The 21,360-nt window shown below is 45.5% G+C and overlaps 1 protein-coding gene across 1 annotated transcript; it reads left to right on the top strand.

Annotated features, from left to right (window-relative positions):
• The first annotated feature begins 714 nt into the window (after nucleotides 1-714).
• Nucleotides 715-20,603, top strand: LOC136427159 (C2 calcium-dependent domain-containing protein 4C-like). Its single transcript, XM_066415924.1, has 6 exons — nucleotides 715-1,837; nucleotides 6,308-6,427; nucleotides 7,005-7,184; nucleotides 9,315-9,473; nucleotides 10,302-10,413; nucleotides 19,514-20,603. The coding sequence occupies exons 1-6, from the start codon at nucleotides 893-895 to the stop codon at nucleotides 19,828-19,830; spliced, it is 1,833 nt and encodes a 610-aa protein (XP_066272021.1). The 5' UTR covers nucleotides 715-892; the 3' UTR covers nucleotides 19,831-20,603.
• The last annotated feature ends 757 nt before the right edge of the window (nucleotides 20,604-21,360 follow it).

The raw sequence follows: 21,360 nt of genomic DNA, 5'->3' as shown, positions 1-21,360 counted from the left end.
CGCCTTTAACACGGGGTGCAGGCAAACCGCTCCGCAAACCTCGCCTGTTGTTATACACTGAACGTGTTCGAGAGAGCGTTCTACCGTGTACAATCACCAAGCAGTTGTAAGGTCCGACTTGTTACCTTCTTCGAGAAGGTAATTAATGTTTTTGGTAGCAGTTGCATGTGTGTATGTATGTACGTATGCATGTATGTATGTGTTTGCGGTTTAGCAGCATAATCAAAAAGTTACGGGTTTATTGTCATGCAATTTGGTATGTGGTTAGGTAATGTTTTATCAAAGTAATGATTAGATTTTGGGCCCCTGGCGGCTTTCATTGGTACTGCAGCGGAACTTTCGGTTTGATATCTCGTGTTCTGGATAAGCTATGGTCACGAGACAGAGAGAGAGACAGACAGAGAGAGAGGGGGGAGAGAGGGAGAGAGAGAGGAGAGAGAGAGAGAGAGAGAGAGAGAGAGAGAGAGAGAGAGAGAGAGAGAGAGAGAGAGAGAGAGAGAGAGAGAGAGAGAGAGAGAGAGAGAGAGAGAGAGAGAGAGAAATTGCGGTCATTGATTCCTCTTCCAAATTGTTCACCCGATTTAGCTAGTTTCGTCTACAATTTTAAGTCGCAGAAATGAACCCTGGCGGAGACTTCTTCCCGTCTACTCGCTGTGCATACTGCAGAAGGCGGGGCTCTCTGTTGACCCCTTTAATGGACTTGTTTTAATCCAGGCGAGCGCAGGTGCAGTTTGCGTGCGCCGCGCCAATTAGCAGCGCTGAAGGCTTGAATAACGGTTGCCTCTCTCTTCATCTCTCCAGCAGGGTAACGGTAAACACTCGACTTCAGCGCAGCTCGCGACGCAGACGTCTTCAGGTAGAAGGAAAGTAGACTGTGCGCTCGGAAGTCAGGATGTGGCTGGTGAACAGCGTGAAGAGCCTGAGGTCCCCTCGGGAGGGATTGCCTGGTCGCCCGTACGAGGCCGACGGCAGGCCGCGGTGCACCAACGTGCTCACGCCCGAGACCATCCCGGAGTTCCTCATCCCGCCCACGGAGTTGCCCTCGCGGAAGCGCAGCGACAGCGGCTCCAACGACTCGGAGGCCGCGTACGGACTTCTTCCCGGGGAGGAGCGTCTGCTCCCGCCGGGATCCCTGCCGGGCTACGCTCCGGACTCGGACGCCTGGAGCTACGTCACCCCGCCCCGCTCCCCGGTCGTGTCGCCCTACCGCGCCCGGCGGACGGGGGTGGTCACCGCCCCCGCCGACACGGACTCCTGGGGCGCGCCGGGGCCGGACGCCGCCGAAATGGACAACAACGCGGACCCTCTGTCCCGCATGGGGATGACTCTCCAACACTTAGGCCGCACCCGGACAGCGTACGGCTTCACCACCCTCACCCAGTCCCCCACCACCAACAGAAAGGAGTCCCTCTACTTCCACAACGGGCGCTCCTCCGCCAAGCAGCGCGGGTCCAGCCCCCTTGTCATCACCCCGGAGTCGGACTCGGACAGCGGCTGGTCTCAGCACCAGCAGCGGCGCAGCACGGGCTCCACCCCCGCCGGGAGCGTCTTCTACAACCCCAGCTCCTCGGAGTCGTCCCCGGTCTCCTCACCGGCGTCCACTCGCTCACGGCGCAGCTCCGGAGAAGCCAGCTCCCTGGGGAAGAAGTCTCCCAAGGCGCCCAAGTACGTCCGGCGGCAGAGGTTCCAGACCCGGCGGCGCTCCTCGCTCGCCGTGCCGATCGACTTCTCGTCCACGGAGCCGAGCTCCACCGAGCCCAGCCCGAACGTGCCGCGGAAGACCAGCCCATGGGGAGGGGGGCACCTGCCTACCAGGCCTCGCAGCAACTCGCTACAGGTGGGCGCTTTTGTACTTATTTTGAACATTTTATATAATAAATGTAGCAAAATTTAAAAAAAATGTATTTGTCAAAAGAAGTTATTGTGCGCTTTTTCTTTATTTTGAACATGGTAAAGATTTTATTTATTCTACCAAAAACTCCTTTTAAATTGATTTTTCAAAAATGTAGGTTAAAAAATAAATCCTTTACTTCCTTTTATTTGGAATATTTTGTAGAGCGAATATCGTATCCTTTTCCAATCGCCTAAGTTTAAACTGGGTCACCTTTGTTCAAATCAGTGCAAAAGTGGGCGTTTTTCGTTATTTTTAAAACTGTACAGATTTTCTAATCCAGAAGAAAAATACGATCCCATTTTCTTATTTTTGTAAGATCTTTTAGTTGCAATTATTTTAATTTTGAAGATTTTGAGGGTGAATATCGTAGCCTTTTCCGACTGCCTAGGCTGAAACTTTTGCTTTGTCGGTCAACACTGTGAAAATCAGTGCTTTGAAACCATTACGGGGCGTGTTTACTAGACTAATATTGGTCCAGTCTTTATAGTCTCACGATTCTCTATGGAGCCGCATATATCAGATAACGGCTTTGTGGTTACACTGTATGTTTATACAATCCGTGGATTGTTATTGCATACTCCTGTTGCAACGGGACAACCACAGGACGAGGCAGCAGTCATTTAAGATATTACAGCAAATTTATAAACATAAATATGCATGCATACTCATATAACAGTTACTCAAGTAACTGGATATGATTCTAGTTCGTGGTTAGAAACCTGCCGTTCGACAAATCTTGCTCACTGACGAAAAGTAGTGGATGCTACTTGAAACGTCTGACCGTTTCCAAAATCATATCATGTTGCTTGAGTAACTGTTATTAAGCGTATCATATATTATCGGGATGTCTGACCTTCATCAACGTATGCGTGCTTATTATTCTCGCTTCTTAGCGTAGGCGTTATGTATCAACGGATGAGGTTTATTACGTACGGTTGTCTCGCTCAGCGCATTAAATGGTTTTAACGCAATAACATTCTTAAATGTCGATCTACTGTAAAGGAGTTCAATTCGGCTATATGCTATCTACCTAGCCTGGAAACCATACCATCAGGGGCTCCCCGATATCTCTACGGCGCTTGGAGGGATGCCCGCCCACCCAGAGAGCTTAGCCCACTGGGGGGTGGGTTTACGGCCTAGGATTAGATTAGCTCGGCGAAACTCTCTATGGCAGTTTAATTAGACAGGCTACGAAATTCCATATGGCAGCTAAGTAGACAGGATGACAGAAACGAATCAACATTATAAAACAGACTGGGCCCGGTAAAACACCCCTAAGCCGACCCCTAGAGACTGACCAGGCTAGCTATCTACCATATTACCGTGGTAATCCTCACGACGCGGGTTTCCTGTGGGCCGGCCATATAATTGCAGATATTGTCCACCTGTCAATTGTGGTGACACGCGCCCGTGTTATCTCAACCCAGAACACAATAAACGACCCGTAAACGTCGGACACGCCAGCTCTAATCACATCGTGAAGAGTTTACGGCCTTTGTACTGCCTTTTTGGAGTGGCCCTCAGCGTATACAGTACTGTAAATGCAGAAATGTTCGCGGTGGCGTTACGTTCTATCGCGGACTTAAATCTACCGCGAACATTTTTGTCCAATACTGTAGCAATATGTTACTATAGCACAGCCGCAAACTTAAAACCAATGCGAACACTCAATTTCCTCTCAGTGCGAAATAAAAAAACCACGAACATAACGCATTTACAGTGTCATGGGCACAAGATTTGGGGCTCGATAAGATGTAATGGTCTAGGGAACAGGCTTTTGCAGTATTGGTAATGACAAGCGTTCTTCTGCGCAACCTTTTGGACTATATGTCAATGGTTTATTTGATCAAAATCAAAAGTGTTCCACAATGGCCGCCACTAGGCTAGATTGTTGTCAGGACATTACAACATTGAACTCGTATCATGGAACAAAGTAATTGTAGCAGTTGAAATATCAATCAATAATGTATGAATAATATAATATGATAAAATACAATAATACGATAGCACAAGATAACATGCAATAAAGAAAAGCAAAATTGCACAAAAAGAAAGAAATTTCAAGCTGGTAAAAGTGACTACCTCATATCTACGCGTTTTGTTGTTTCATAGCCGGGACAAATTCAAGTTTAAAGTCTTTGTTAAAGAAGACAGGATTCTTTTTCTCTGATTCATAGTAGAAATGATGAAAGTGTTCTGTTCCTGACGGGTATGTTTGTTAGTACAGATTCTGTTGACAGTGGGGTTTCACTGTTCCACCTGGTACACAATGTTTCATACAATCTACCATTAAAAACACCGTCCCAGCCAGCTGTCTGTATGAAGTTACAGATCTTTTGTAAAACTTTGTTCTCCTTAGAATACCTAACATATGGTTACATTATACATAAAATACAACACCATACAATACAACACATTGTACAAATACATGTCAAAGGTCGTGTATGCACTGTCTGACATTGGTTAGCGAACTTTGCAATGTCTTTTACAATACAAGAATATATGGCATACTTAAAAAAAACTGACACGTTCTTACATTGTCATTTTTCTCCATAAATTGATATTTTACATCTATAAAATATTATTTGTACGGTTGAATATTATGCATTTTACATGTTTTATTTATTCTATATATTCCATACATTCTATACATTTCATATATTCTATATATCTTATATATCTTATATATTTTGCAAATTTTATATAATCTTTATATTTTATGTATCTTATATATTTTATATATTTTATACATTTTGCATATTATGTATATTTTATACATCTTATATATTTTATACATTTTATATATCTTATATTTCTTATATATATTATGTATTCTATAAATTTTATGTATTTCATCTATTTCATATATCTTATATGGTTTATATATTTCATGTTTTTTGTATTATCTTATATATTTTGTATATTTTATACATGTATATATTCTATACATGTATATATTTCATACATTTGGTATATTCATTTATCATTTGCACGTTTCACTGAGAACGAACCGTATATCTATTACAAGAAATATCGTCCGCGCCAGCTGTCAGCTTGAAGTTCTTGATCCAGTGGCACTCACATTGGTGCTCCTGTCGCGCCACGTGCACGGGAAGATGAGACGAGATGGGCCGTTTATATTTATGGCTGCCAGGCGATCAAACAACAACCAGAGAAACTAGGGTAACTCGTGTCAGCTCATACGGAGTGTTGTTCAGCTATGATGTGCAGACGAGCAAACAACGACCAGAGAAACTAGGACAAATCGTGTCAGCTCATGCGGGCTGTTGTTAAGTCGTGACGTCCGCGGGGATTAGAAATATGAGACTAAAAGTCGGGTTGGAAAGGCCATGGCCCAGTGACACATGGACGCAACGTGCACTGTACGAACACTAGACGCGCAAAACACTTAGGATTTGTTGGAATTAGGCCGCTATATTTCAGAGCCGTTGTTAAGCCGTGACGTCCCTTGGGGTTGAAACTTGAGACTAAAAGTCGATTTACGCCATTGCCCAGCGACACATGTACGAAACGTGCACTACACGAACACTAGACGCGCAAAACACTTGGGATTTGTTGGAATGAGCCACATGTACGAAACGTGCGTTGTACTCTCACATATCAATCACTAGACACATAAAGATTTGTTGGAATGAGGCCGCTATAGTTTCTGAGACTTCACAAACGTTGTTAATCCGTAACGTTCCCTGGGAGTTGAAACTGGAGACTAAAAGTCGGGATACGAAAGGCCAGTAGTCCAGTGGCACATGGACGCACGCGCAAAACACACATAGATTTGTTGAATTGAGGCCGCTATAGTTTCAGAGCCGTTGTTAAGCCATGCCGTCCCCCGGGGGTTGAAACTGGAGACTAAAAGTCGGGCTACGAAAGGCCATTAGTCCAGTGGCACATGGACGTAACGTGCACTGTACTAACACTAGACTCGCAAAACACTTGAGATTGGTTAAATTAGGTCATCATAGGTTTGGGATCTCTGCAAACGTTTTGAAATCAACCGTTCAGGTGTATATATATTGTACTGTCATTTTTTCAGTTGATTTCATAATAAAACTGAAATTTGCGAATAAAGGGATCTAATGGAAACCTTGTAATTAGTAGTGTGTGTCGTGTGGCGTAACGGCAGGATTTCCGACTCAGAACCAAGGGGTTCCGGGTTCGAATCCCCTGCTGCCACCGATCATGTGCCTTTGGGGAAAAGGTACTTAACACGATTTTCACCCAAGTGTAAAAATCGGGTACATTATGTGTGTGGGTCACGACATCAGCAATAGCTGGATGTGTCCCACGTGTATTGCACTGTTGCAATTCCAATAAATAAAAAAAAATCAAATCAAATCAGTAGTCCAAATGGGTTAAACATTGAGCTGAACAAACTCTACCCTGTCTCCCCAGGTCCCGACATTCACGCCGTACGCCCTCCGGGAGTCAAACGGACAGGACAGGCCGCTGGGCCACTACCTGGGCGAGCTCAAGTTTGCCATAGAGTTCGTCAAGAGAGGCAGACAACTAAAGGTACTAACTCATCTATATTTTGGGAAACAACCAAAGCTTGAAAGTTTAGATGTTGTCTTACTGTTGCAAGTGTGCAGCGTGCTTCTGGTAAATCATTGTCTAATTGTATTTTTTTGCTAATTCATATGCTGTCATGATCTTCGTTTGCGTTCTCAATTTTGGCTGGTTGATTCGAGGAGGTCTGCTTGGAGTTAACAGAGTTTCTTTGATAAATTTTTGTTGGTGGTATCACTTCCCTCACAGTTGATAACTTTAAAGAGACATAAAGAAACCTAATTCTTATGGTGTCATGCATGTCGTTTGTATGATCAACTTTGGGGGTTCGATTTAGGTCTGGCTTTATAGTGTCGACCTCTCCAAAGTGCTGAAAGTATGGTTATTGTGACTAGACGTAGCAGGTTCAGACACTACAAACCGCTGGCTCATGCTTTGGCCCCATTTACAATCCGAGGCCCGGCCGGGCTGTTTGCGAAAACGAAAAATAAAGAATGCATGTAAAAAAAATACACAATATGTGGTTAGGACAGCTGTTTGGCGTCAATCTTGAGATGAATTTCTGTTTTGGTTTGTTTTTAAGGTATCTATCATCAAGGCTGAGAATCTTGGCGGCCATAAGCACTCCAAGAACAACATCAACAGCTACATCCGGCTGTACCTGCTGCCCGGGAAGGTGGGGCGGCAGCAGACGCGCACAGTCAAACACACCAGGAACCCCATCTTCAACGAGGAGTTCTACTTCGGGGGGCTCGGACTACAGGTGGGTTTAGTGGTTGGAATATGTGTATGGTTAAGACTAAAATAGCACTAGTGTATGGTATCGTCAAGGCAACGTATTGTCAACACACCAGGAACGCTATATTTAACGCGGAGTTCTACTTCGGAGGGCTCGGACTACAGGTGCGTTTAGTGGTTGGAATATGTGTATGGTTAAGACTAAAATAGCACTTGTGTACGGTATCGTCAGGGCAACGAATCATTAACACATCAAGAACGCTATATTTAACGCGGAGTTCTACTTCGGGGACTCGGACTACAGGTGGGTTTAGTGGTTGGAATAGGTCTAGGGTTAAGAGGAAAACGAAATACTGTAGCACTAGAGAACGGCATTGTCAACGCAGCATACTGTTGACATACTTGGAACTCTTTAAATTTAACGAGGTTTTCTACTTCGGGGGGGCTCGAACTATAGATATGTGACGTAATTATTGCCCGCCAAGTTGAATGATTTAACTCGGAAGTTGCCAGGTAAATTGGGTTTGTATATTCATATTTTGACACGCGATTATATTATATGCGTATGCAACGCTGTAGGTCTGACTGATCTAGTTTCAAACGATCAGCTTGGTAGCTGTGACGTCATTTGCAGACGCATTATGCTCGCATATCTTTTTTTGTCTTTCTCACTTAACATCACTTCCAGACAAACATAAATGAAGAACGTATAAATTTACTAAAAGGAAGCCACGCCCCACCACACTTATCGAAAAAAGAGTGTGGTTCTTTACCGATGTGAGTGGATTAAATACATCTGTCCGGCTATGCAGCTTGTACTGTTCAGTACAAACCTGTTGTGTTAAGCCCCTGTCACACTTGTGCGTATATACAAGTCCGCATGAGTTGCGTATTAACATGTTTCTGGTTTAGGTTAAGTTTGCAGCCGGCTAGCCGAAGAAGTCATTTCTTAGGTTCGATCACTAGGCTGCACAACGGTGGGTCAAAGTGGAAAACAACTTTCTCCCCGCGAAATTTACCTAAACCAAAAAAAAAAGTTTATGCCCAATTCAACTCTCGCGCACTTGAATATACGCACAAGTGTGACAGGGCCCTTACGCCATGAGGCAGTTTACTGGGTATGCAGTACAATAAAATGAATGAAAGTGTGCGCAGTAATGGGTGGCTGAAACACGTTGTTGAGACGATCTCACAACGTGCTCCTTCCAAGTATCGACCAAAGACGCTCGCAGTCCGCTTCCGCCTACTTCAATCAGCCAACTTACGCCATGAGGCGGTTTACTGGGTATGCAGTACAATAAAATGAATGAAAGTGTGCGCAGTAACGGATGGCTGAAACACGTTGTTGAGACGATCTCACAACGTGCTCCTTCCAAGTATCGACCAAAGACCCTCGCAGTCCGCTTCCACCCACTTCAATCAGGCCGCAGACGCTAACGTTGTTACCGGCACAGATTGGTTCTACCGAAGGAACTAATCGCATCACGGTGGTCTCCCAGTAATTGGAGAGCGGCTGAATCTGATTTGTCGTCCCTTGATTGGACCAACTGGCGCCGGTATTGTCACGGAGAGGGAAGAATTTGCGGGGGAAACATATATACATCGGCTGTATTTGTGTCTCTCTACGTGCAAGGCACTGCAAATAGGCAGGCTTTTACTGGAAACGTAGAGATATTAATGTTGGGCCGTTTGAGGATGCTCATATGATATGTGCAACGTTGTGCAAGAATCTCTTTGAATGGATTTTGCGGCGGCGTCGAAAAATGGATGTGCCTTCCCTGGATGATGAAAGTAGTGATGTTCTTTGGCATGAAAAAATGCTAAAACGCTATAAACGAATTTCCAGTGAAATGTGGATCTGGTCCCCTTTTATATTGCTCTTAACTTGTAATTTTTTCATACAAATTATGTACTTTTTTTCTTTCTCAGCTATTGTTGTTGGTTAACCATTGATTGATGTTATTGATTAAGATATTGTGTGTTTCTGTGTTTCTGCGATTCTCTATGTTATACATAATGCAGCATTGCCATACGTCCTCAATGCCACTATCATTGTTAGTGAGGCCGGAAGAGTCGCAAAGCAGTGTGGGTATGGGGTGAAGTCTGCTGTCTCAGATCGTCCAGTTTTCTCAACTGTTTTTATTCTGTTCTTCAGATGCTGAACGACATGAAGCTGCGCATGAAGGTGTTCAGCAAGACTCCGCACCTGCGCAGAGACGAGCTGCTGGGGGAGGTGCAGGTGGTGCTGGGTACCCTGGACCTGAGTCATGAGAACCGCCTCTGGAGAAATCTCGAGCCCAAGACCGAAGCGGAGGTGAGGCGTCACGTGGTGTACTTGTCTGTGTCTGTCTCTGTATCTGTGTCTGTCTCTGTGTCTGTCTGTATCTATGTCTGTGTCTGTATCTGTGTCTGTATCTATTTCTGTATCTGTGTCTGTATCTCCATCTACATCGGTATCTGTATAGCCTGTATAACCACTCTTCACGGGTACACTGTCACACCTAACCTTTGCACATCTAACATTAACTCTAAGCGTTGTTTAAAGCTACATGTATCTAGTGAGGATGCTCCTACAGTACTTGGTGGCACTAGTAAATTGGGGAGGGAGTAGACAAAGCACACAATAACCATCATCTTGAATATGTTGCCATATGGGTCTATAGGCTTTATCGTATGGCTCTTCTCAGGTGACTGATCGATTGTTTTGTGACGCCGGTAGAGGGCCAAAGTGTCTGGTAGTTTGTGTCAAAATCTACCAGAATCTACCAAAAAGAAAACATTTCGGTCGACTTTGAGCGAATACTGAAGTCATGTGTGCGAGGCCGTGTAAAACTATCCTAATGAAGAGTCGAATAGACGGCCGAAATATTTGATCAGCCGTACATTCAAACCTGGATTCAGTAACCACCTAAGTGGCTGAAGAAAAATGGTTTACTGAAGACAGGTGGTTGCTCAGAACAGGGTGGGGCTAACTATGTAAAAATGGACGGAACTTTTTTAATGTGGCTAAGTGTGACTGGAGGTGGTTACCTGTGCCGGGTGGTTGCCCGACAAGGGTTGACTGTATCTTTGATTGATCTTTTGTATTTCTATAAAAACCCATATGATATCAGTGTTATGAACGTTATTTTCTATTTCGCAGGACCTGGGCATGTTGAACGTGTCTCTCTGCTACCAGCCCAGATCAGAGAACCTCATCGTGACCGTCATCAAGGCTGAGGGCCTGCCGAGAAACAGCATACTAACCCCACCTGGTCAGTACTCTTGGTTTACATTGTTTCAAAATCTGCAACTTAAAGCCCCCTGCAGTTCGAAAGAAAGCTGATAGATGTCACTTTTTTCGGAGCACAAGAGCTATTTACCACCTACAACTCATGACAATAGCTTGTCCAGAAGGCAAGATAGAAAAAGAGGAGTTCTTCTGTAGCACCAAGGAAGGCCGCCAGGGGGCCCAAATATAATCATTTCTCTGTTAGGACAAGACAGAACCAGCCTGCCCTTTCCTGCAAAGGAACACCAGCCCCGATCCCCAATCAATAACATGAATACCTTCTACACACAAACACTACACTGCAAATGGACGCTACCACAGCAAACAGCGTTTTTGAATTTCCCGGAACGCCAATTATTTTTTCTTCGTAAACTCCGAAGAGAACTGTGTATTCACAAAATTGGACGGAAACGGTATAGTGTAGTCGTGCGCACGTCACCTACCCAGCCGTACTCTAGAAGTGACGGCGACGAATGAGGCAAGGAATCATGAAAAAGTGGGGGGTAGAAGCAAGAGCCAACGGGGGAGGCCGTTAAGGATTAGGGGACATCCGTCCAATTTGTCAGCCGACGGGAAACGTGAATTCTCAACACGTGTCGCGGACCGATTCATTAGTTCTTCCAGGAAAATATCTAAATCTTCCAGGAAGAAGAACTGTGGCGTCACTGTTGGCTATTTTCAAAGATACCTCTGAAATTGGGCTGCCTTGAAACATCGTTTCAAGTGTAAATTGGCTGAATACAGCGGGGCTTTATTCCAGTCGGGTGGAATCAGCTACCTTTGAGCATTAAGCCCATGGCCCAGCAAATCTCCAGAAAGGTATTTGGTAAGACGTTCACGTGTTAAAACCACCATCTTCTCTTTCAAACAAAAATCGATGGAGAAGCGTCGGAAAGTTTCTTCCCGGATATGCACGGAAGCGAGTCCTATTCTCAGAGAACCTATCCGCTCACTACAACACGCTCATCCCTTCACTCATTTATATTCAAAACCACACCTACCCCAGACCTTCAAACACTCGCTAATCAGGGAGCCGGCACTTTTGAATGAATGTAAAGGTCGGGTAGGTTTTGCTTAATTTTCTCCTAGATTACAGGGGTTGGGAAAAAATACGCCGACAGAATCCCTTCCGCAATCGGCTAACAGCATTTTCCTGCGCAAGGATCAGACTGAGTCAGGCGAGATTGTTTTAAAAGCCGCCAGCGCCTGTACATGTAGTTTACTCTCTCGAGTAGACGCTCGTCAGAGGCCAGCGCCACATAGACATCTTAAGGTATCCAAGGATGAAGCGTAGACTAGAGAAGACACCGACAAGCAACAGGGAATGGGCACTAAGTGCGGTGTTGAGACGTGATCAGTGAGAAGGAAGGAAATCACTGATTGCAGATATTTCGTGTGCAGCCAGTTATATACGTGTGGCTGCTAATTTTCCGCATCGTTTGAAGCTCAGTTTGGCATCATCGTGTTGGCGTAACGGTCAGGATGCTTGGCACAAGAACCCAGAGGCCCTGGGTTCGAATCCCCTGACATGTCACCTATGTTGTACCATTGAGAAGGGCTTTTAATGGCGTTCTTTACTCCACTCAGGAGTTAAAATGGGTACCTGACTTTGGCTGAGGAGGTAAAAGGCGGTGGAAGGAGAGTGACGGGCTCCACTTTCCAATACCGTGCCCTACACACCGTGGAGAACAATCCGCTGCCCCTAGAGCCTCAAAAAGGCTATGGGATTACCGTTACTTTTTTTTACATTGGTAAGAACCATCCAACTTTAGTGATCCGCAGGCTTTGCTACAAGCGCCAAACAATGCTTACCCAGCTTCTAAATGGACCTGTAGATATTCTCTTCTCTTGAAGAATAAAAACCAAATCCATCCGGGTAATTTCCGCACTCACGCGTTCTACATATATATAGATGTTCCATCAGAGATCAGCCCTGAGTTCGCCTAGGCGCATCACGAGGCTGCCCTAACAAGCAGCACCCTACTGTTCAACTGGCCAATTTACAGTCAGAACCACTCTCAGTTCAGCACCCCGGACAGACCGGGTTGTTCAGGGGAGACTCCAGCCGGTTCTGTATTCTACACAGGATTTGTGCACTGCAGAAATTAACTATTGATTGAACTCCTGGCTCGCTTATCTTTCAAAGCCGCCGGACGCACCATGAATGAAGCCAAACCCACCGCCCGCCGTTAAGGAGGCAAACATTGGCCAAGGAAAAGTGTTTTTGTGCTCCTCTATCATCGGAAAGGTCGCACATATTGATGCGGATAAACTTTATCCAGAAAGAGTTCGTGACTTGTTACGAGGGAGCGTGTTGTGGATGTGTGAAATCGCACGTACGCCAAAAATGATTACTCAAGCAACTGGATAAGATTTTGAAACAGTCATACGTTTCTTATCTTATCCAGTTGCTTGAGTAATCATTTTTGGCGTACGTGCGATTTTTGGCGTATCTTATTACCTGGATGTCTAACCTTCATCAACGAAATCGCACGTAGCTTTGTTTGCAGTGGTGTCAAACGGACATGTACCTGCTGGTCACGAAACCCTGGTGACAACATGTTTCGCACAGGCTGCAATCTCTGTGCAAACTCCCTTCCCCCGCCTCTCTACTTAAGCGACCTTTTAGACGCGATCCTTCCGCAAATACGTTCGAAGAAACGTTTCGAGAAACGGCTTATCTTTGCAGTGGTGCTGAACTGACATGTACCTGCCCACGAAACCCTTGTGACATGTTTCGCACATCTCTGTGCAAATATCCTTCCACCGCCTCCCTGTTAAAACGACCTTTTAAACGTGATCCGCAAATACGTTTCGTGAAACGTTTGATGAAACGGCTCTTAATCTAGAGCATTAGTGTAAGGCGCTCAGGATTTGTCAGGGAGGGTTGGGGCTTTGTTGAAATGAAAGAGTGAGAATGTCTGGAAACCATTTACGGACTGTGGTAGGCCAGCTACCTAAGCCTTTGTCAATGCGTGGAGTACTGCCAACCTCTAGGTCACCCGAGCCGCTTATTTCCGGTTCTTACTGGTCTTCAGATGTATGGAAAAGTGATTTGAAAATCCGGGCAAAGACTCTCTGGTGGCAGATTTTGATTTCATTCGTAACCACTGCACTGTGTGTTCGCCTTTCATTTCAGGGTGTATTTGTTCTCTTGGAGCTCTAATCTAATCTTTATTCTCGAGCAAAATAAGGAAATAGAATCACCGCCAATTCTATCTAAAACTCTCTTTGAACTGATCGAATCTCCGCTCTGTATTCAGTTTCCATTTCTGTGTGGATATTTTTCAGTCGGCGGCACCTTTTGATAGAACTTTGATGTCTCGAAAAAGCTTGTGGCGTCTCCAATCCAACCACAGTAAAGTGGGTTCTGTGAAAGGCAGGGGCAGGCGGCTGCGTGAACTCAGAGGAAAACGGCGTCACCCTGAACAAAGGCCAGAACTGAGCATAAAAAGGGATGAAATTTGTGTAAACATTTGCTTCCATGGTCGAGGGCTCCTGTATAATAGGGATCGCGACCCGCACCCGGTAATGGTTAAACCCACTCGGTAAAGGTACCATTTTGTCAAAAGGGAAGAGAAGGCGACAGAAAACTCTGGCTTTGGTTCAAAGCGTTTTCAAAGGCATGAACAAACACCGATAAGTATTCCCTCGTCTGATGTTTGAAGTCCACTTGTAAGATGGCAGTGTAAGTGGGACAAACTCACAGTCGGCTTACTTCAAGTTCTAATTCTAGTTCTAGTTCTAGTTCTAGTCCTAGTTCTAGTCCTAGTCCTAGTTCCAGTTCTAGTTCTAATTCTAGTTCTAGTTCTAGTCCTAGTTCTAGTTCTAGTTCTAGCTCCAGTCCCATGAGTCCGGGTTACGTGTGGGATGACAGCATGCATGTACTAGGTTAAAAAGTTTCGCCGAAAGGAAAAACAGAATTTTAAGTCCTCAAGACGCCCGCCTCCCCACTTTGGGTTTGGCGTCCTAAACGTACCCAGAGCACATCTGCACTAACACACATGTGTGAGGAATTGCTAAAGAGTTCGTTCTTCTGCAATACCATCTGCACCAATTTCCGTTTTCACTCTACATTCCCAATTCTTTCCCAACTCTCTGGACTATCAGCTGCATTCTGGAGACAATCCTAATTTTTCTCTGCCGCTGTTTCCCCGGTCTCATGCACCACAGAAGAAGAGAGGCAGATGGTAGAGAAGCCTCCTTTGCAGCCTTCTAGGGGCTGTTTTTTTTAGCGCTGATTCGCAATTTTCAACACATAGGCCGGGTTCTTATGCTGGGAAGATTGTGGGCACAGACACGTTCATCGCGGCAGAGGAACCTGGCGCATTTGTTGAAAATTGCTCTTTAAAAAAACTAAAGGCCAGCAGTCTTAGCAGACTGCGAAGGAGGCTAAGGTAGAGTAGTTAAGCCCCCCTCTCAATGGACCCGCGGCACTGGATGCGTGTCAACCTTGACTTTATAATGGGAATATCATTAAAAACTTACAAGTATGACCAAACAAAACACTTAAAGCTTAAAAAGATTCGTTTTTGTCGATGAAATTCGTTGAGTGCTTTGTCAATTTGATCGGCCGCAGCGACGCCGCCAGCGTGCCGCGGGTCCGGTGAGAGGGGGGCTTAACGAACACAGCAGTCCCCCGGTAGAATGTGCGATCCGCACTGCTGCCCTTATGACGCAATCATCAGACGACTCCTGACGGAATTCTAACGATGGTGGTTACAGACTTTTGATTTTGTCCTGAAGAAACCCATTCGCTTAATTGGAGGCTTTTCTAGCCACCGGAAAATTGGGGGCTCCACCCTCTATTGTATAAGTAGCGACGTCTCATCAAAACTAGAGGTTAAAGCATTACCTTTACGCCCACGTCTTCAATATGAACTTTAAGACGTTCGCAATTTCGTCACAGTTACTTAAGTTGATGATTTAGACCTCAGTGCCCCATGGTGACGTAGGGTTTCCTGGCGACACAGAATCTCTGCCTCTAAGATCAAAATTTCCTCTTCTTGACCCCAATCCCTCCTTACACTCACATATCTCCTTAAGACTGCCGTGCGTACGCGGGTTCCTTATCGAAACGTCGCGGAGGACACTTGACGTCAGCGAGAACCCCTTTCAGATACTAATAACCAAACAAGGACCGTGCGTCGGCAGCGAACGTCTTTGTAAGTCTCTCGTCTTAACGGAAATCTCCTTTAAAGTACGCGTAACCAATGGCTCCGACTGGCCCGAGTCAACCTATGTAGGCAGTTTTCAAGGGGTGGTTCGATGTCTCTGTGCTGTTTGAGATTTAAAAAAAAGATTGTCTGGAGTTCAGAATTTGGCAGAGAAGACGTTATCAAAACCTGAAGTTGTCTAAAACAAGCTACTTTATAGTTGATAGGTAATGCAGAGTGCTTAACCATAATCCTAAGTCCTAAGCATAGGGCTTAAATGTGAAGGTATCATCCCCACTTAGCCAGGATTATTTTTCATACGCGTCAGTAACAGACAGACGTATTATTTTTAAAGCGTCACGTTACCATGGAGACGGTTGCGCTGGCGGTTAAAGATACGCCCTTGTTGCAACTTCTGTCTGACGGAGATGATAGCACTCCGGCCGACAGAGTGCCGCCATCCTCCCCCGAGTGTCAGCCCACTCCTCGCGACGTTAATTGACGTTTGATGTTTGATTAGATGTCCATCAGATTAGACTTGAAAATCTAATCTACTCTTCCTGGATTCATAAAAACATATCGTACATACACATCATTACAAAAGCACAAAACACAACCTGACATACATATGACTACAATAAAACAACAGAGTAACATACTACATTTCAAGATCGCTTTTTGGAGGTCAGAGGTCAGTTACAATGATGCTGCATTCAGCTTCTTGTGCATGTACCTTCCCAAGTGCTTTGTAAAGGGGTTGCTTAAGTCTATCTACGGTCTCTTTCGGGTGGCTGCTTTTCCTGTCCTTCAATGCGGTCTGTGACTGTTTCCTGTCGCACTTCTATAAGCAAATCAACCATTCATAGAACGAGAGGTGGTAAAATGGCACTGGATTTACGAAAACACGTGGGCGGAGGGCAATTTCAAAGCAGATGTACGGATAGGGAGACAGTTTCCTGTCGGCTAAACTGAATATCAATGACAATGAAGTTTATTTCAATATTCATGCCCAACTAAAGGGCTAAATGCATCAGAATATCAAGAAAATACTAAGAAAACTACGCCATGCTTAATCTGTAATTTACACGCTTTTTCTCTCTTATATACCAACAACGGCCCATGTTGAGTGTTGTTGGATATTGCTTGACCGCTAATACTATCTTCCCATCCGTTGATCTGGTTGGAGATTAGGAAGAGTCGCCAAACGCTAAGAAACCGCATTTTCGGTGATTGCCACGTACGCATATGTATAACCGGTCAACCGCTATGCGGTATGATAGGCAAGTACCTAAATGTGAAAACTACGCAAGGAAATTTGTTTTGAACACAGCGTACACAGTTTCTTTTGTGAAGATGGTGTGAAATTCTTTTCGACGCTAATGGTAGGTTTTTAAAACTAGTTTAAGGTGTGGCTTTCCCTTTAAGGAAAACATGATACTGACAGGCTACAGCGTTTTTATGCTCTACCAGTAGCGTGCATGTTGGGGCTCAGAAAACCGACGGATTGAACTGGATTCGAACCAGCGACCTTGTCGTTATGAAACGCCATATTGCTAACCACAATCCGGAATCACCAACCGTGACCATATACGCACCGAGCGTTTCAAAGTTTTCGTGAGCACGACTCGCATCGCGTACGGTTGGGTGGACAACCCGAACAGCTTAATTAGAAATCGTGAGAGGAAAGAAAATCACAGAGGGATCGTTTCAATTTGTTCATCATGTTAGAATTGATGTTTGATGAGAACACAAGTCAGGCAGGCAGAGAAGAGATGCCTTGAAGCTGTTCAGCATGTCAAGTTGATGTAGACGCATCAATGTATACAAGGCGAGCCCTCACGGCTGAACAGACAGACATGGGCCGATTTGAGTGGATGATTTGAGGGAAGATTGCCGGAAGCATGCGGCGTGCCATGGACCATGTTCTAAGTGGCTCCAACAGTTGTGTCCGCGTGGTGTAGTGGTCTGTTCGTTCTGCTACTCGGCACATCTGGTCCGGTTCTGGACACGTCTGGAAAAAACGCCCCATTGGCATCCTCCTTTCGGTCGGGGACGTAAACACAGGTTGAGGGTGCTCATAGCGTCAAACATCTGCACGTTAAAGAACCTAACACACATATCGAGAAGAGTAGGGGTAACCCGGCGTGATTGGCTATAAAAAGCGAGCCGTAGCGAAGCCGCGCTATACTGAAAATACGAATTGTGCTTGAATTCGTCTTAAACATAACGCTTCGAGTTCGAAGAGGAAGAAATATTTCTTCAGTGTGCAGACTATCCCTAGTCGATACTAGATTTATTCATCGTGATCTGAGCTGGTGCAGCCACTTCAAAGAGAGCAATATCAACCTGACATTGTCCGTCTGCACTAATGAGCCGAAATAACCACTTTGGTTAAACTCAGACACGCAGTTTGGATTGCCAACGTGACGGCCGTGTTGACATTCTCAATAAGTACAAATACAGACGGCAGATGGTTACATCACATCAAAAGACCAGGCACACCGATGGCAATGTCATATAAGTCTGACAGCAAACTTTGTTTGAATCATAGAATGACATACATGTAACCCCTTGTCGTGATTGTATCATTCTACAGCTGGTCACTACTTAGCTTATTAGGCCATCGTTGTCCTAAATGGTTATATCACATCAAAAGACCAGACACACCGATTGCTATGTCCTGCACGTCTGACAGCAAACTTTGTTTGAATCATACACTGACATAATCCCTTGTCGTGATTGTAAGATTCTACAGCTGGTCACGACTTAGCTTAGGCAATAATTATCCCATATTCCGACCACAAACTGTGTAACCATCTGATGAATACGCATCTGTCGTGACTGCCCATCCCTTCAGAGACTGAAGACATATCCTTCTTCTGTCAAGCTTGAAGCGAAGCGTTATGCTTGGCACGAAGCGTAATGTCTAATGATTTCGGGATCTGACAGTGACATGCGGCTTCGCTACGGCTTCAATTTTCACACAAGCATACCGGGTCACCCCTACTCCAGCCTCCACCAGGCCGTTCTACGGGCGTATAGATCATAGAATTCGGGGAGTGATTGGCAAGTGGAGCCAGTCCACAGTAAGGCGCTTTGAAACTCTCTTGTGACCAAACTTCCCTGGCAAATAGTCTTCCTATACATTGTAGCTGACGTAGCTAGTCTTTTAGAGACTACCCCTACTCTTCTCGACTCGAACTGTTGTTGTTTTTTACGTGCAGAGGTTTGACGCTACAAGCTTCCTCATACACAGGGCCGCCACTTTGGTTGGTTGAAATGACACTTGGTTGATAAGCTGACACTTGCAGTCGTGGCTGTTGAGACTTGTCTTGCTCTCTTATTAGGCTGGAGCGAAGTACTTGTTTTTTGGTGATTGTTTACAAGCCTCGGCGGCTCAAATGCACTTATTACCGAGTAGCATGCGTCAGAACTGGTAACCTGAACCCCAAACAGCGCACGTCTGCGAGGAAAGTGGAGTGTTTTCCGCGATATTCGAGTGTTTTGCGCCACAGTTCTCCGAATGCAGCATGTAACGTGTCTCAAATAACATGCGTTACGTTACTACCCAAACAATATGGTTTCAGAAAAGCCTCTCGTAGCGTTTCAAGTTCCAACCAGAAGGCACGACAAGAATATCAGTTTTTGCGACAGGCACGTGCACGCGCACTCTCACACGCACTCGCACGGACACATACACACAAAAAAGAAACACACACACACACACACACACACACACACACACACACACATAGACACACACACGCACACAATGAAATATGGCTATTGTCAATTTTATGTAAGCTGTCTATTAACAATCTGTATTTCTCCTTTATCATCTATGTACATTTCTACGTTTATTTGTCTTGCAAAAGCAAATTCAAATTCTGTTCACCGCAATAACAAACGATTTTCTCTCACTTTCAGATCCCTACGTCAAAATCGTCCTGTCCGGCGCCGACGGAGGAGAAGATGACGTAAGACAGACCCGCATCAGAAGGAAGACGAGCAACCCCGTCTTTAAGGAGGCCTTCAGTCTCCACATCCCGCACGACGAGCTCAAGGCCGTCAGCGTCACCGCCACCGTGTACGACCACGCCCGAATCATCTCCGACGGAGTCCTCGGGCAAGTTCGGTTCGGCCCGACGGCGACCGAGCTCAGCGAGATTGAACACCTCCGGAGGGCGGTGGACCAGGAGAACCAGCCAATCGCGTTCTGGCACAACCTCATGGAGATGGAGTGACGTGTCCGTTGCCATGACGACCGCTCTCATGGAGTGACGTGTCAGTTGCCATGACGATCGCTCTCATTCTTGTACAATAACTTTTATATAAAGTATCGTCCTAAACGCGTTGAGGAACAGTGACTATCCCGTGACCAGATATTCATTTAATCAAATGATGAGACCTTCACGTGACATAAGGTTGTCGGCCAATCACACGCTCGGACCATCTCGTGACCACATGCTGTCAGCCAATCGCATGATCGGACCTTCTCGTGATCATAGGCAGTCATCCAATCGCATGATCGGACCTTCTCGTGATCATAGGCAGTCATCCAATCACACGCTCGGACCTTCTCGTGACCACAGGCTGTCAGCCAATCAAATGATGCGACCTGCTCGTGACTACAGGCTGTCAGCCAATCACATGATGGGACCTTCTGACCACATGCTGTCAGCCAATGACATTAAGTACCACGACGACGAGTTGACAGCCAATGACATACAGGCTAGTCATGTGATAGCCGGTCACACCCTCGCAAGTGGACCTGATCGTTATGTCTCTCGTTGGTGGCGCAACAACGTTTATGTATCGCCTGATGCCATGAAGTATTTATTCCTTATTCTGTACAAAATAGCCATATTGCTGGAGTAGAAATATTTGCGACTATAGAATGTGTTGGTCACGGAAAACAGTGCCCAATGAACAAACTTGTGTGTTTAACTGTATATACTTAAATATTTGACGGTGTGCATCATTTTTATAAATCTTTATACGAAACTTTGTCTCTAGATAGAATATACCGTCACAGACGATGCCTGTCACAGACGATGCTTTCCCAGGCACAGAACGTGACACAGCCCGACCGTCACAGACTGTGCCCGGAAGTGCTGTCAATCACTGTGACTGACGGGGCAGTGATGCCCGCGTTTCCATATAAGGCAGCGTGTTTTTGTTTACCGCAGTAGCCCCCCACCCCCCCCGTCATCTTTGTTTTTTGGGGCGCTGAGGTAAGGAGGAACAGCGTAATTCTCGCTCTGTAAAATAATTGAATAACTTAGACCTAGAATCGAAGTGGCACAAAAAGACAGTATCTATAACAGATGCTAAAAAAAACAAAAACAATTTGAACGACTAAATATATTCTATCCAGGGAAACCAGATCTAGACTAGGATCGGGCCAATTGCTGATTACTTCGACGTCCCGAGGCAGTCAGCTCGTCCGATCTAAATCAATGGCTACGTGAAGTTGTAGCCCCGGGCACGGGTTCGCGACAGTGCCGGAGTGTCACAAGCTGTGCTTTTGCCCCAGGCACGGTTTGTGACACTCAGGCACTGTCACAATCCGTGCCTGGGCAGAGTTTGTGACAGTGACCGAGTGTCACAAACCGTGCCTAGGGCAAAAGCACGGTTTGTGACACTCCGGCACTGTCACGAACCGTGCCTCAGGACACAGTCGTGAATGGCAGGGTTCGGGACGGATTTCTGTTGTAGAAATTCGTGACGAGACGTCCGTCTGTTTGTGCCACATCAACTCTAAGTCCAAATCA

This window comes from Branchiostoma lanceolatum, chromosome 2 (genome assembly GCF_035083965.1).
Source record: "Branchiostoma lanceolatum isolate klBraLanc5 chromosome 2, klBraLanc5.hap2, whole genome shotgun sequence".
Classification (NCBI taxonomy): Eukaryota; Metazoa; Chordata; class Leptocardii; order Amphioxiformes; family Branchiostomatidae; genus Branchiostoma; species Branchiostoma lanceolatum.
This window is presented reverse-complemented; position numbering and strand designations above follow the sequence as displayed.